Below are 14,195 nucleotides of genomic sequence, written 5' to 3'. Positions count from 1 at the left end.
CCCACTATAGGAAACATCCTCTCCACATCCACTCTATCTGTGTCCTCTGGTCCTAGACTCCCCCACTACAGGAAACATCCTCTCCACATCCACTCTATCTGTGTCCTCTGGTCCTAGACTCCCCCACTATAGGAAACATCCTCTCCACATCCACTCTATCTGTGTCCTCTGGTCCTAGACTCCCCCACCACAGGAAACATCCTCTCCACATCCACTCTATCTGTGTCCTCTGGTCCTAGACTCCCCCACCACAGGAAACATCCTCTCCACATCCACTCTATCTGTGTCCTCTGGTCCTAGACTCCCCCACTACAGGAAACATCCTCTCCACATCCACTCTATCTGTGTCCTCTGGTCCTAGACTCCCCCACTATAGGAAACATCCTCTCCACATCCACTCTATCTGTGTCCTCTGGTCCTAGACTCCCCCACTACAGGAAACATCCTCTCCACATCCACTCTATCTGTGTCCTCTGGTCCTAGACTCCCCCACCATAGGAAACATCCTCTCCACATCCACTCTATCTGTGTCCTCTGGTCCTAGACTCCCCCACTACAGGAAACATCCTCTCCACATCCACTCTATCTGTGTCCTCTGGTCCTAGACTCCCCCACCATAGGAAACATCCTCTCCACATCCACTCTATCTGTGTCCTCTGGTCCTAGACTCCCCCACCACAGGAAACATCCTCTCCACATCCACTCTATCTGTGTCCTCTGGTCCTAGACTCCCCCACTATAGGAAACATCCTCTCCACATCCACTCTATCTGTGTCCTCTGGTCCTAGACTCCCCCACTATAGGAAACATCCTCTCCACATCCACTCTATCTGTGTCCTCTGGTCCCAGACTCCCCCACTACAGGAAACATCCTCTCCAAATGCACTCTATCTGTGTCCTCTGGTCCTAGACTCCCCCACTACAGGAAACATCCTCTCCACATGCACTCTATCTGTGTCCTCTGGTCCTAGACTCCCCCACTATAGGAAACATCCTCTCCACATCCACTCTATCTGTGTCCTCTGGTCCTAGACTCCCCCACTATAGGAAACATCCTCTCCACATCCACTCTGTCTGTGTCCTCCGGTCCTAGACTCCCCCACCACAGGAAACATCCTCTCCACATCCACTCTATCTGTGTCCTCTGGTCCTAGACTCCCCCACCATAGGAAACATCCTCTCCACATCCACTCTATCTGTGTCCTCTGGTCCTAGACTCCCCCACTACAGGAGACATCCTCTCCACATCCACTCTATCTGTGTCCTCTGGTCCTAGACTCCCCCACTACAGGAAACATCCTCTCCACATCCACTCTATCTGTGTCCTCTGGTCCTCGACTCCCTCACTATAGGAAACATCCTCTCCACATCCACTCTATCTGTGTCCTCTGGTACTAGACTCCCCCACTATAGGAAACATTCTCTCCACATGCACTCTATCTGTGTCCTCTGGTCCTAGACTCCCCCACTATAGGAAACATCCTCTCCACATCCACTCTATCTGTGTCCTCTGGTCCTAGACTCCCCCACTATAGGAAACATCCTCTCCACATCCACTCTATCTGTGTCCTCTGGTCCTAGACTCCCCCACCACAGGAAACATCCTCTCCACATCCACCCTATCTGTGTCCTCTGGTCCTAGGCTCCCCCACTACAGGAAACATCCTCTCCACATCCACTCTATCTGTGTCCTCTGGTCCTAGACTCCCCCACCACAGGAAACATCCTCTCCACATCCACTCTATCTGTGTCCTCTGGTCCTAGACTCCCCCACCACAGGAAACGTCCTCTCCACATCCACTCTATCTGTGTCCTCTGGTCTTAGACTCCCCCACCACAGGAAACATCCTCTCCACATCCACTCTATCTGTGTCCTCTGGTCCTAGACTCCCCCACTATAGGAAACATCCTCTCCACATCCACTCTATCTGTGTCCTCTGGTCCTAGACTCCCCCACTACAGGAAACATCCTCTCCACATCCACTCTATCTGTGTCCTCTGGTCCTAGACTCCCCCACCATAGGAAACATCCTCTCCACATCCACTCTATCTGTGTCCTCTGGTCCTAGACTCCCCCACTATAGGAAACATCCACTCCACATCCACTCTATCTGTGTCCTCTGGTCCTAGACTCCCCCACTACAGGAAACATCCTCTCCACATCCACTCTATCTGTGTCCTCTGGTCCTAGACTCCCCCACCACAGGAAACATCCTCTCCACATCCACTCTATCTGTGTCCCCTGGTCCTAGACTCCCCCACTATAGGAAACATCCTCTCCACATCCACTCTATCTGTGTCCTCTGGTCCTAGACTCCCCCACTACAGGAAACATCCTCTCCACATCCACTCTATCTGTGTCCTCTGGTCCTAGACTCCCCCACTACAGGAAACATCCTCTCCACATCCACTCTATCTGTGTCCTCTGGTCCTAGACTCCCCCACCACAGGAAACATCCTCTCCACATCCACTCTATCTGTGTCCTCTGGTCCTAGACTCCCCCACCACAGGAAACATCCTCTCCACATCCACTCTATCTGTGTCCTCTGGTCCTAAACTCCCCCACTACAGGAAACATCCTCTCCACATCCACTCTATCTGTGTCCTCTGGTCCTAGACTCCCCCACTATAGGAAACATCCTCTCCACATCCACTCTATCTGTGTCCTCGGGTCCTAGACTCCCCCACTACAGGAAACATCCTCTCCACATCCACTCTATCTGTGTCCTCTGGTCCTAGACTCCCCCACCATAGGAAACATCCTCTCCACATCCACTCTATCTGTGTCCTCTGGTCCTAGACTCCACCACCACAGGAAACATCCTCTCCACATCCACTCTATCTGTGTCCTCTGGTCCTAGACTCCCCCACTACAGGAAACATCCTCTCCACATCCACTCTATCTGTGTCCTCTGGTCCTAGACTCCCCCACTATAGGAAACATCCTCTCCACATCCACTCTATCTGTGTCCTCAGGTCCTAGACTCCCCCACTACAGGAAACATCCTCTCCACATCCACTCTATCTGTGTCCTCTGGTCCTAGACTCCCCCACCATAGGAAACATCCTCTCCACATCCACTCTATCTGTGTCCTCTGGTCCTAGACTCCCCCACTATAGGAAACATCCTCTCCACATCCACTCTATCTGTGTCCTCTGGTCCTAGACTCCCCCACTACAGGAAACATCCTCTCCACATCCACTCTATCTGTGTCCTCTGGTCCTAGACTCCCCCACCACAGGAAACATCCTCTCCACATCCACTCTATCTGTGTCCTCTGGTCCTAGACTCCCCCACCACAGGAAACATCCTCTCCACATCCACTCTATCTGTGTCCTCTGGTCCTAGACTCCCCCACCACAGGAAACATCCTCTCCACATCCACTCTATCTGTGTCCTCTGGTCCTAGACTCCCCCACTACAGGAAACATCCTCTCCACATCCACTCTATCTGTGTCCTCTGGTCCTAGACTCCCCCACTGCAGGAAACATCCTCTCCACATCCACTCTATCTGTGTCCTCTGGTTCTAGACTCCTCCACTACAGGAAACATCCTCTCCACATCCACTCTATCTGTGTCCTCTGGTCCTAGACTCCCCCACTATAGGAAACATCCTCTCCACATCCACTCTATCTGTGTCCTCTGGTCCTAGACTCCCCCACTACAGGAAACATCCTCTCCACATCCACTCTATCTGTGTCCTCTGGTCCTAGACTCCCCCACCACAGGAAACATCCTCTCCACATCCACTCTATCTGTGTCCTCTGGTCCTAGACTCCCCCACCACAGGAAACATCCTCTCCACATCCACTCTATCTGTGTCCTCTGGTCCTAGACTCCCCCACGACAGGAAACATCCTCTCCACATCCACTCTATCTGTGTCCTCTGGTCCTAGACTCCCCCACTACAGGAAACATCCTCTCCACATCCACTCTATCTGTGTCCTCTGGTCCTAGACTCCCCCACTGCAGGAAACATCCTCTCCACATCCACTCTATCTGTGTCCTCTGGTTCTAGACTCCTCCACTACAGGAAACATCCTCTCCACATACACTCTATCTGTGTCCTCTGGTCCTAGACTCCCCCACCACAGGAAACATCCTCTCCACATCCACTCTATCTGTGTCCTCTGGTCCTAGACTCCCCCACCACAGGAAACATCCTCTCCACATCCACTCTATCTGTGTCCTCTGGTCCTAGACTCCCCCTCTATAGGAAACATCCTCTCCACATGCACTCTATCTGTGTCCTCTGGTCCTAGACTCCCCCACTATAGGAAACATCCTCTCCACATCCACTCTGTGTCCTCCAGTCCTAGACTCCCCCACTATAGGAAACATCCTCTCCACATCCACTCTATCTGTGTCCTCTGGTCCTAGACTCCCCCACTATAAGAAACATTCTCTCCTCATCCACTCTATCTGTGTCCTCTGGTCCTAGACTCCCCCACTACAGGAAACATCCTCTCCAAATGCACTCTATCTGTGTCCTCTGGTCCTAGACTCCCCCCACTACAGGAAACATCCTCTCCACATCCACTCTATCTGTGACCTCTGGTCCTAGACTCCCCCACTATAGGAATCATCCTCTCCACATCCACTCTATCTGTGTCCTCTGGTCCTAGACTCCCTCACTACAGGAAACATCCTCTCCACATCCACTCTATCTGTGTCCTCTGGTCCTAGAGTCCCTCACTATAGGAAACATCCTCTCCACATGCACTCTATCTGTGTCCTCTGGTCCTAGACTCCCCCACTATAGGAAACATCCTCTCCACATCCACTCTATCTGTGTCCTCTGGTCCTAGACTCCCCCACTATAGGAAACATCCTCTCCACATCCACTCTATCTCTGTCCTCTGATCCTAGACTCCCCCACTACAGGAAACATCCTCTCCACATGCACTCTGTCTGTGTCCTCCGGTCCTAGACTCCCCCACTATAGGAAACTTCCTCTCCACATCCACTCTGTCTGTGTCCTCCGGTCCTAGACTCCCCCACCATAGGAAACATCCTCTCCACATCCACTCTATCTGTGTCCTCTGGTCCTAGACTCCCCCACCATAGGAAACATCCTCTCCACATCCACTCTATCTGTGTCCTCTGGTCCTAGACTCCCCCACTACAGGAGACATCCTCTCCACATCCACTCTATCTGTGTCCTCTGGTCCTAGACTCCCCCACTACAGGAAACATCCTCTCCACATCCACTCTATCTGTGTCCTCTGGTCCTCGACTCCCTCACTACAGGAAACATCCTCTCCACATCCACTCTATCTGTGTCCTCTGGTCCTAGACTCCCCCACTACAGGAAACATCCTCTCCACATCCACTCTATCTGTGTCCTCTGGTCCTAGACTCCCCCACCATAGGAAACATCCTCTCCACATCCACTCTATCTGTGTCCTCTGGTCCTAGACTCCCCCACTATAGGAAACATCCTCTCCACATCCACTCTATCTGTGTCCTCTGGTCCTAGACTCCCCCACTACAGGAAACATCCTCTCCACATCCACTCTATCTGTGTCCTCTGGTCCTAGACTCCCCCACCACAGGAAACATCCTCTCCACATCCACTCTATCTGTGTCCTCTGGTCCTAGACTCCCCCACCACAGGAAACATCCTCTCCACATCCACTCTATCTGTGTCCTCTGGTCCTAGACTCCCCCACCACAGGAAACATCCTCTCCACATCCACTCTATCTGTGTCCTCTGGTCCTAGACTCCCCCACCACAGGAAACATCCTCTCCACATCCACTCTATCTGTGTCCTCTGGTCCTAGACTCCCCCACTACAGGAAACATCCTCTCCACATCCACTCTATCTGTGTCCTCTGGTCCTAGACTCCCCCACTACAGGAAACATCCTCTCCACATCCACTCTATCTGTGTCCTCTGGTCCTAGACTCCCCCACTACAGGAAACATCCTCTCCACATCCACTCTATCTGTGTCCTCTGGTTCTAGACTCCTCCACTACAGGAAACATCCTCTCCACATACACTCTATCTGTGTCCTCTGGTCCTAGACTCCCCCACCACAGGAAACATCCTCTCCACATCCACTCTATCTGTGTCCTCTGGTCCTAGACTCCCCCACCACAGGAAACATCCTCTCCACATGCACTCTATCTGTGTCCTCTGGTCCTAGACTCCCCCTCTATAGGAAACATCCTCTCCACATGCACTCTATCTGTGTCCTCTGGTCCTAGACTCCCCCACTATAGGAAACATCCTCTCCACATCCACTCTGTGTCCTCCAGTCCTAGACTCCCCCACTATAGGAAACATCCTCTCCACATCCACTCTATCTGTGTCCTCTGGTCCTAGACTCCCCCACTATAAGAAACATCCTCTCCTCATCCACTCTATCTGTGTCCTCTGGTCCTAGACTCCCCCACTACAGGAAACATCCTCTCCAAATGCACTCTATCTGTGTCCTCTGGTCCTAGACTCCCCCCACTACAGGAAACATCCTCTCCACATCCACTCTATCTGTGACCTCTGGTCCTAGACTCCCCCACTATAGGAATCATCCTCTCCACATCCACTCTATCTGTGTCCTCTGGTCCTAGACTCCCTCACTACAGGAAACATCCTCTCCACATCCACTCTATCTGTGTCCTCTGGTCCTAGACTCCCCCACTATAGGAAACATCCTCTCCACATGCACTCTATCTGTGTCCTCTGGTCCTAGACTCCCCCACTATAGGAAACATCCTCTCCACATCCACTCTATCTGTGTCCTCTGGTCCTAGACTCCCCCACCATAGGAAACATCCTCTCCACATCCACTCTATCTGTGTCCTCTGGTCCTAGACTCCCCCACCATAGGAAACATCCTCTCCACATCCACTCTATCTGTGTCCTCTGGTCCTAGACTCCCCCACTACAGGAGACATCCTCTCCACATCCTCTCTATCTGTGTCCTCTGGTCCTAGACTCCCCCACTACAGGAAACATCCTCTCCACATCCACTCTATCTGTGTCCTCTGGTCCTCGACTCCCTCACTACAGGAAACATCCTCTCCACATCCACTCTATCTGTGTCCTCTCGTCCTAGACTCCCCCACTACAGGAAACATCCTCTCCACATCCACTCTATCTGTGTCCTCTGGTCCTAGACTCCCCCACCATAGGAAACATCCTCTCCACATCCACTCTATCTGTGTCCTCTGGTCCTAGACTCCCCCACTATAGGAAACATCCTCTCCACATCCACTCTATCTGTGTCCTCTGGTCCTAGACTCCCCCACTACAGGAAACATCCTCTCCACATCCACTCTATCTGTGTCCTCTGGTCCTAGACTCCCCCACCACAGGAAACATCCTCTCCACATCCACTCTATCTGTGTCCTCTGGTCCTAGACTCCCCCACCACAGGAAACATCCTCTCCACATCCACTCTATCTGTGTCCTCTGGTCCTAGACTCCCCCACCACAGGAAACATCCTCTCCACATCCATTCTATCTGTGTCCTCTGGTCCTAGACTCCCCCACCACAGGAAACATCCTCTCCACATCCACTCTATCTGTGTCCTCTGGTCCTAGACTCCCCCACTACAGGAAACATCCTCTCCACATCCACTCTATCTGTGTCCTCTGGTCCTAGACTCCCCTACTACAGGAAACATCCTCTCCACATCCACTCTATCTGTGTCCTCTGGTCCTAGACTCCCCCACTACAGGAAACATCCTCTCCACATCCACTCTATCTGTGTCCTCTGGTTCTAGACTCCTCCACTACAGGAAACATCCTCTCCACATACACTCTATCTGTGTCCTCTGGTCCTAGACTCCCCCACCACAGGAAACATCCTCTCCACATCCACTCTATCTGTGTCCTCTGGTCCTAGACTCCCCCACCACAGGAAACATCCTCTCCACATGCACTCTATCTGTGTCCTCTGGTCCTAGACTCCCTCTCTATAGGAAACATCCTCTCCACATGCACTCTATCTGTGTCCTCTGGTCCTAGACTCCCCCACTATAGGAAACATCCTCTCCACATCCACTCTGTGTCCTCCAGTCCTAGACTCCCCCACTATAGGAAACATCCTCTCCACATCCACTCTATCTGTGTCCTCTGGTCCTAGACTCCCCCACTATAAGAAACATCCTCTCCTCATCCACTCTATCTGTGTCCTCTGGTCCTAGACTCCCCCACTACAGGAAACATCCTCTCCAAATGCACTCTATCTGTGTCCTCTGGTCCTAGACTCCCCCCACTACAGGAAACATCCTCTCCACATCCACTCTATCTGTGACCTCTGGTCCTAGACTCCCCCACTATAGGAATCATCCTCTCCACATCCACTCTATCTGTGTCCTCTGGTCCTAGACTCCCTCATTACAGGAAACATCCTCTCCACATCCACTCTATCTGTGTCCTCTGGTCCTAGACTCCCCCACTATAGGAAACATCCTCTCCACATGCACTCTATCTGTGTCCTCTGGTCCTAGACTCCCCCACTATAGGAAACATCCTCTCCACATCCACTCTATCTGTGTCCTCTGGTCCTAGACTCCCCCACTATAGGAAACATCCTCTCCACATCCACTCTATCTCTGTCCTCTGATCCTAGACTCCCCCACTACAGGAAACATCCTCTCCACATGCACTCTGTCTGTGTCCTCCGGTCCTAGACTCCCCCACCATAGGTAACATCCTCTCCACATCCACTCTATCTGTGTCCTCTGGTCCTAGACTCCCCCACCATAGGTAACATCCTCTCCACATCCACTCTATCTGTGTCCTCTGGTCCTAGACTCCCCCACCATAGGAAACATCCTCTCCACATCCACTCTATCTGTGTCCTCTGGTCCTAGACTCCCCCACTACAGGAGACATCCTCTCCACATCCACTCTATCTGTGTCCTCTGGTCCTAGACTCCCCCACTACAGGAAACATCCTCTCCACATCCACTCTATCTGTGTCCTCTGGTCCTAGACTCCCCCGCTACAGGAAACATCCTCTCCACATCCATTCTATTGAGGCCTTTCACCATTCGACAGGTTTCAATGAGGCTCCCCGCACCATTACTCTGAATTCCAGTGAGTAAAGGCCCATCGAACGCTCCTCACATGACAAGACTTTCAATCCTGGAATCATTTTCGTGAATCTCCTTTGAACCCTCTCCACTTTCAGCACATCCTTTCTTAGCTAGGGGGCCCAGATCTGCTCGTACACTCCGTGTGAGGCCGGGCTCTCATTCAGGCACAGAGTGGAGGGTGGACGGGAAGGGTTGATTCTGACATCTCGATAGGTCCATGGAACTTGTGTGGTCCAGTGCCGGTCGATTGGGCTAGGGGCAGTAATGGTTCAGATGGGCTGAATGGCTCTCTGACGTGGAGTGATCAATGTGACAGACAGTACCCTCTCACGACCCTCTTGTTCTCCCCCCCCCCCCGCAGGGGCAGACGCCACGGGTACAATCGAGGGCTTGAATCGAACCGTCCTTCGGAAGCTTCCTCAGAGCATCAGTCTGATCAAGATGGAGAGTGTGTTAATGGGGGTGGCCTTCCTCTCCATGCTAATGGTAAAACTCACCTCTCTCCCTGTCCATTCCTGTCCTTGTCTCTGTACAAGTGTCGTTTAAATGTCGTTAATGTACCTGCCTCGACCACTTCCTCCGGCAGCTCCTTTCACAGACGGACCACCCGTATCCCTCTAAACCTTTCCTATCCGTGTCCCTGTCCGAGTGTCGTTAATGTACCTGCCTCGACCACTTCCTCCGGCAGCTCCTTCCACAGACAGACCACCCGTATCCCTCTAAACCTTTCCTATCCGTCTCCCTGTCCGAGTGTCGTTAATGTACCTGCCTCGACCACTTCCTCCGGCAGCTCCTTCCACAGAGGGACCACCCGTATCCCTCTAAACCTTTCCTATCCGTGTCCCTGTCCGAGTGTCGTTAATGTATCCGCCTCGACCACTTCCTCCGGCAGCTCCTTCCACAGACGGACCACCCTCTGACTGTGTTTGGTTGCCTTTAATCAACAAGACATCATGTTGAAAAGTCAGAAAGCTGTGTTATAACTTTATAAACCTGGTCAGGTCACATCTGGAGTATTGCACACTGTTCTGGTCGTCCCACTGCGGGAAGGAGGTTGAGGGTTGGAGAGGGGGCAGAAGAGGTTCAGTAGGGTGCTGCCTGGTTTAGGGGGCATGTGCTGTCACGAGAGGACGGACACTCTCGGGTTGTTTTCTCCGGAGTGAGGGGAGATCTGAGTGAGGTTTACAAGATTATGAGAGGCATAGCTAAGAGTGGACAGGGAGTATCTGTTTCCCAGGGTTGAAATGCCGAATACCAGAGGTGGGGTTTGAGGTAATTTCAGTGGAGATGTGAGGGATAAGTTCTCTTTTAACACGGGAGTGTTGGCTGCCTGGGGTGGTGACGGAGGCAGGAACATTAGTGACCTTCTTCGAGATGTTTAGAGAGGTGGATGAACGAGCGGGAAATGGAAGGACATGCACATTGTGTTGGCTGAAGTTTGCAGACTGACTTAATTGGTCAGGCACAAAATTGTACGCTGAAGGGACAGTCTGTTCCGTTGTCTGTGGAAAATTTGCCCCTCAGGTCCCCTATTAAAGCTCTTTTTCCCCCCTCACCTGAACCTGTGCCCTCTGGTTCTTGTCTCTCCGACCCCGGGAAGAAGAAGTCGTCACATTTCATCTCGTGGTCCTTGGCCCATTTCGTCAGCGGATCGAGATCCGCGGGTAACCTTGGAGAATGCACTTCCACCCACCTCGATGAGGAACCTGTGCACACGGAGGACGGGATGACCTTCAGGGCCTGCCGATCGAGGCTCTTGTCTTATTTACCCTGTCTATACCCCGCATAGTTTTGTATTCCTCCACCAGATCTCCTCGCAATCTTCTACGTTCAAGGAATGAAGCCCTAACCTGTTCAATCTTTCCTGATAACTCAGGACTTCCAGACCCGGCAACGTCCTGTCCTCTTACCCTAACCTGAACCACACACAATAGTCCAAATTAGGCCTCACCAGCATCTTGTACAACTTCAACATAACACCCCGTCTCCCGTTAACGCAGATCAGTCAATTACACAGTGTGTTGAGTTGCAGTACAGTGAAACAATAACAATGCAGAATAAAAGGTCACAGCTACGGAGAACAGCAATACGGTGTAACCCCTGCATCCCACCTGATTTCCTTGGCTGCATCAGTCCAGAGAATGCACACTCCGGTCCTGCTAAACCCGTGAGACCCAGACGTCTCTCCCACCCTAACCCTGGTTTGTGTGGACGCTGTGTGCTTTGCTGCCCTGTTAACAGACACGCTGCCTGCGATAAAAGGAATTAGATTTATGAATGTTAACTAAAAGGTGTGAAAGGAAAAGAAAGAAACACAAATGGCCCGTTATAATTAAACAGGTTCACAAGTTGGTCAACTCTTCCAAAAGTCATATCCACCGATCTGCAGCAGACCTCCTCGCCTCGCTCCCTCGAGTCACGGACCCCACCGGATCGAACCCTACGACCGGTTCCCTCCAACGTCTTCTGTCTTCATCTCCGGCCGAGCGAAGACCGGGGTCAGGCAGACAGAAGACACCCGCTCCCTGGACGTTCGGAAGCACCCGTTATCTCCAACTGTAACCCAAACACTGCTGCTACTGAAAGACCTTTACGTTAGGGTGAACCCGCATTAGGGTGTGTTACACTTGGTGAGGGAGTGTCGTGTAAGAGCTGTCCTTGGGCCCAGAGGTACCTGCTGACAGGACTTGGCATCTTGGGAGAGGGGAGAAGAGGGGAGTGGGGTCTTTGATTTGCCGAGGCAGCAGGAAGTGCGTGAGAGAAGGCTGGTTCTCTGATGAGCGGAGCTGTGCCCACAGCTCTCTGCCGTTCCCTGTGACCAGTTGCTCAGCCAAGCTGAGGTGTGTCTGGATAGGATGCTTGCTGTGGTCGACGGGGACGTGCTGGCGTTGGTGAGGTTTCTTGGCTGTCTCATCTGTCCGGTTGGACCGGGACTGGCTATCGGTGATGCTGGAAACTCATAACCCCCCCCGTCCTCAGCACCGCTGATGGAGATGGGAGCATCTCTCCATGGATTCAATGACCAGTTCTTTTGTTTTACTTTTTCTTTTGATGAAAAGGTTGTAGTCGTGACACTGCGTCACTAGGCTCTCAGCCTTGGATTTCAGATGCGGGGAAACCTTGGACAATTAACTTCACGACCCACCACACCCCCGAGACTGAGATCCTGGGGTAAACGGACAATTAACTTCACGACCCACCACACCCCCGAGACTGAGATCCTGGGGTAAACGGACAATTAACTTCACGACCCACCACACCCCCGAGACTGAGATCCTGGGGTAAACGGACAATTAACCACGACCCACCACACCCCCGAGACTGAGATCCTGGGGTAACCCTGGATAATAACCCACCACACCCCCGAGACTGAGATCCTGGGGTAAACGGACCCACCACACCCCCGAGACTGAGATCCTGGGGTAACCCTGGATAATAACCCACCACACCCCCGAGACTGAGATCCTGGGGTAAACGGACAATTAACTTCATGACCACCACACCCCCGAGACTGAGATCCTGGGGTAAACGGACAATTAACTTCACGACCCACCACACCCCCGAGACTGAGATCCTGGGGTAAACGGACAATTAACCATGACCCACCACACCCCCGAGACTGAGATCCTGGGGTAAACGGACAATTAACTTCACGACCCACCACACCCCGAGACTGAGATCCTGGGGTAAACGGACAATTAACTTCACGACCCACCACACCCCCGGGACTGAGATCCTGGGGTAAACGGACAATTAACTTCACGACCCACCACACCCCGAGACTGAGATCCTGGGGTAAACGGACAATTAACTTCACGACCCACCACACCCCCGGGACTGAGATCCTGGGGTAAACGGACAATTAACTTCACGACCCACCACACCCCCGAGACTGAGATCCTGGGGTAAACGGACAATTAACTTCACGACCCACCACACCCCCGAGACTGAGATCCTGGGGTAACCCTGGAAAATAACCCACACAACACAACACAACACACTACCACATTTGAGATCCTGGGGTAATCTTGGACAAATAGCAACTGGACCGTTTGCCCTAACCTCCCCTCGAGAAGTACCCCTGCGATTTCCCTGTGAGGCGACGCTCCCTCCACTCGAGGCCCTGCCAGGATGACGTGCTTTCTCCTGTCCAGATCCTGACCCTGTGCGGTCCGGCCTATCGTCCCACCGAGGAGATTGACCTCAGGAGCATCGGATGGGGAAACATTTTCCAGCTGCCCTTCAAGCACATGAGGGACTACCGTCTACGCCACCTCACCCCCTTCTTCATCTACAGCGGCTTCGAGGTGCTGTTTGCCTGCACTGGCTTTGCCCTGGTGAGCCTGGGGAAAGTCACCCAAAGTGGGGTAGGACTGTCAGTCCAGGGGAGGGGCTGGAAGGGAGGGGGAGATGGTCACGGAGGGGATGGGAGGGAGGGGGAGATGGTCACGGAGGGGATGGGAGGGAGGGGGAGATGGTCACGGAGGGGATGGGAGGGAGGGGGAGATGGTCACGGACGGGATGGGAGGGAGGGGGAGATGGTCACAGAGGGGCTGGAAGGGTGGAGATGGTCACGGAGGGGATGGGAGGGAGGTGGAGATGGTCACAGAGGGGATGGGAGGGAGGGGGAGATGGTCACGGACGGGATGGGAGGGAGGGGGAGATGGTCACAGAGGGGCTGGAAGGGTGGAGATGGTCACGGAGGGGATGGGAGGGAGGTGGAGATGGTCACAGAGGGGATGGGAGGGAGGGGGAGATGGTCACGGAGGGGATGGGAGGGAGGGGGAGATGGTCACGGAGGGGATGGGAGGGAGGGGGAGATGGTCACGGAGGGGCTGGAAGGGAGGTGCAGATGGTCACGGAGGGGCTGGAAGGGAGGTGGAGATGGTCACGGAGGGGATGGGAGGGAGGGGGAGATGGTCACGGAGGGGATGGGAGGGAGGTGCAGATGGTCACGGAGGGGCTGGAAGGGAGGTGGAGATGGTCACGGAGGGGATGGGAGGGAGGGGGAGATGGTCACGGAGGGGCTGGGAGGGAGGGGGAGATGGTCACGGACGGGATGGGAGGGAGGGGGAGATGGTCACGGAGGGGATGGGAGGGGGGGAGATGGTCACGGAGGGGCTGGAAGGGAGGGGGAGA

The 14,195-nt window shown here is 53.3% G+C and overlaps 1 protein-coding gene across 1 annotated transcript in view; it reads left to right on the top strand.

Annotated features, from left to right (window-relative positions):
• The window catches only part of LOC132387549 (protein unc-93 homolog B1-like), a gene marked incomplete at its 3' end in the record, with an annotated part of 43,741 nt that extends 30,348 nt beyond the window's left edge, over positions 1-13,393 (top strand). The window contains exons 2-3 of the mRNA XM_059959926.1: positions 9,418-9,542; positions 13,211-13,393. Of these exons, the coding sequence (XP_059815909.1) occupies positions 9,418-9,542; positions 13,211-13,393 (308 nt within the window). The remainder of the gene's footprint in view (positions 1-9,417; positions 9,543-13,210) is intronic.
• Between the last annotated feature and the right edge of the window lie 802 nt (positions 13,394-14,195).

This window comes from Hypanus sabinus, unplaced genomic scaffold (assembly GCF_030144855.1).
Source record: "Hypanus sabinus isolate sHypSab1 unplaced genomic scaffold, sHypSab1.hap1 scaffold_1970, whole genome shotgun sequence".
Classification (NCBI taxonomy): domain Eukaryota; kingdom Metazoa; phylum Chordata; class Chondrichthyes; order Myliobatiformes; family Dasyatidae; genus Hypanus; species Hypanus sabinus.
Note: the sequence above shows the minus strand (reverse complement) of the source record. Positions and strands in the feature narration are given on the sequence as shown.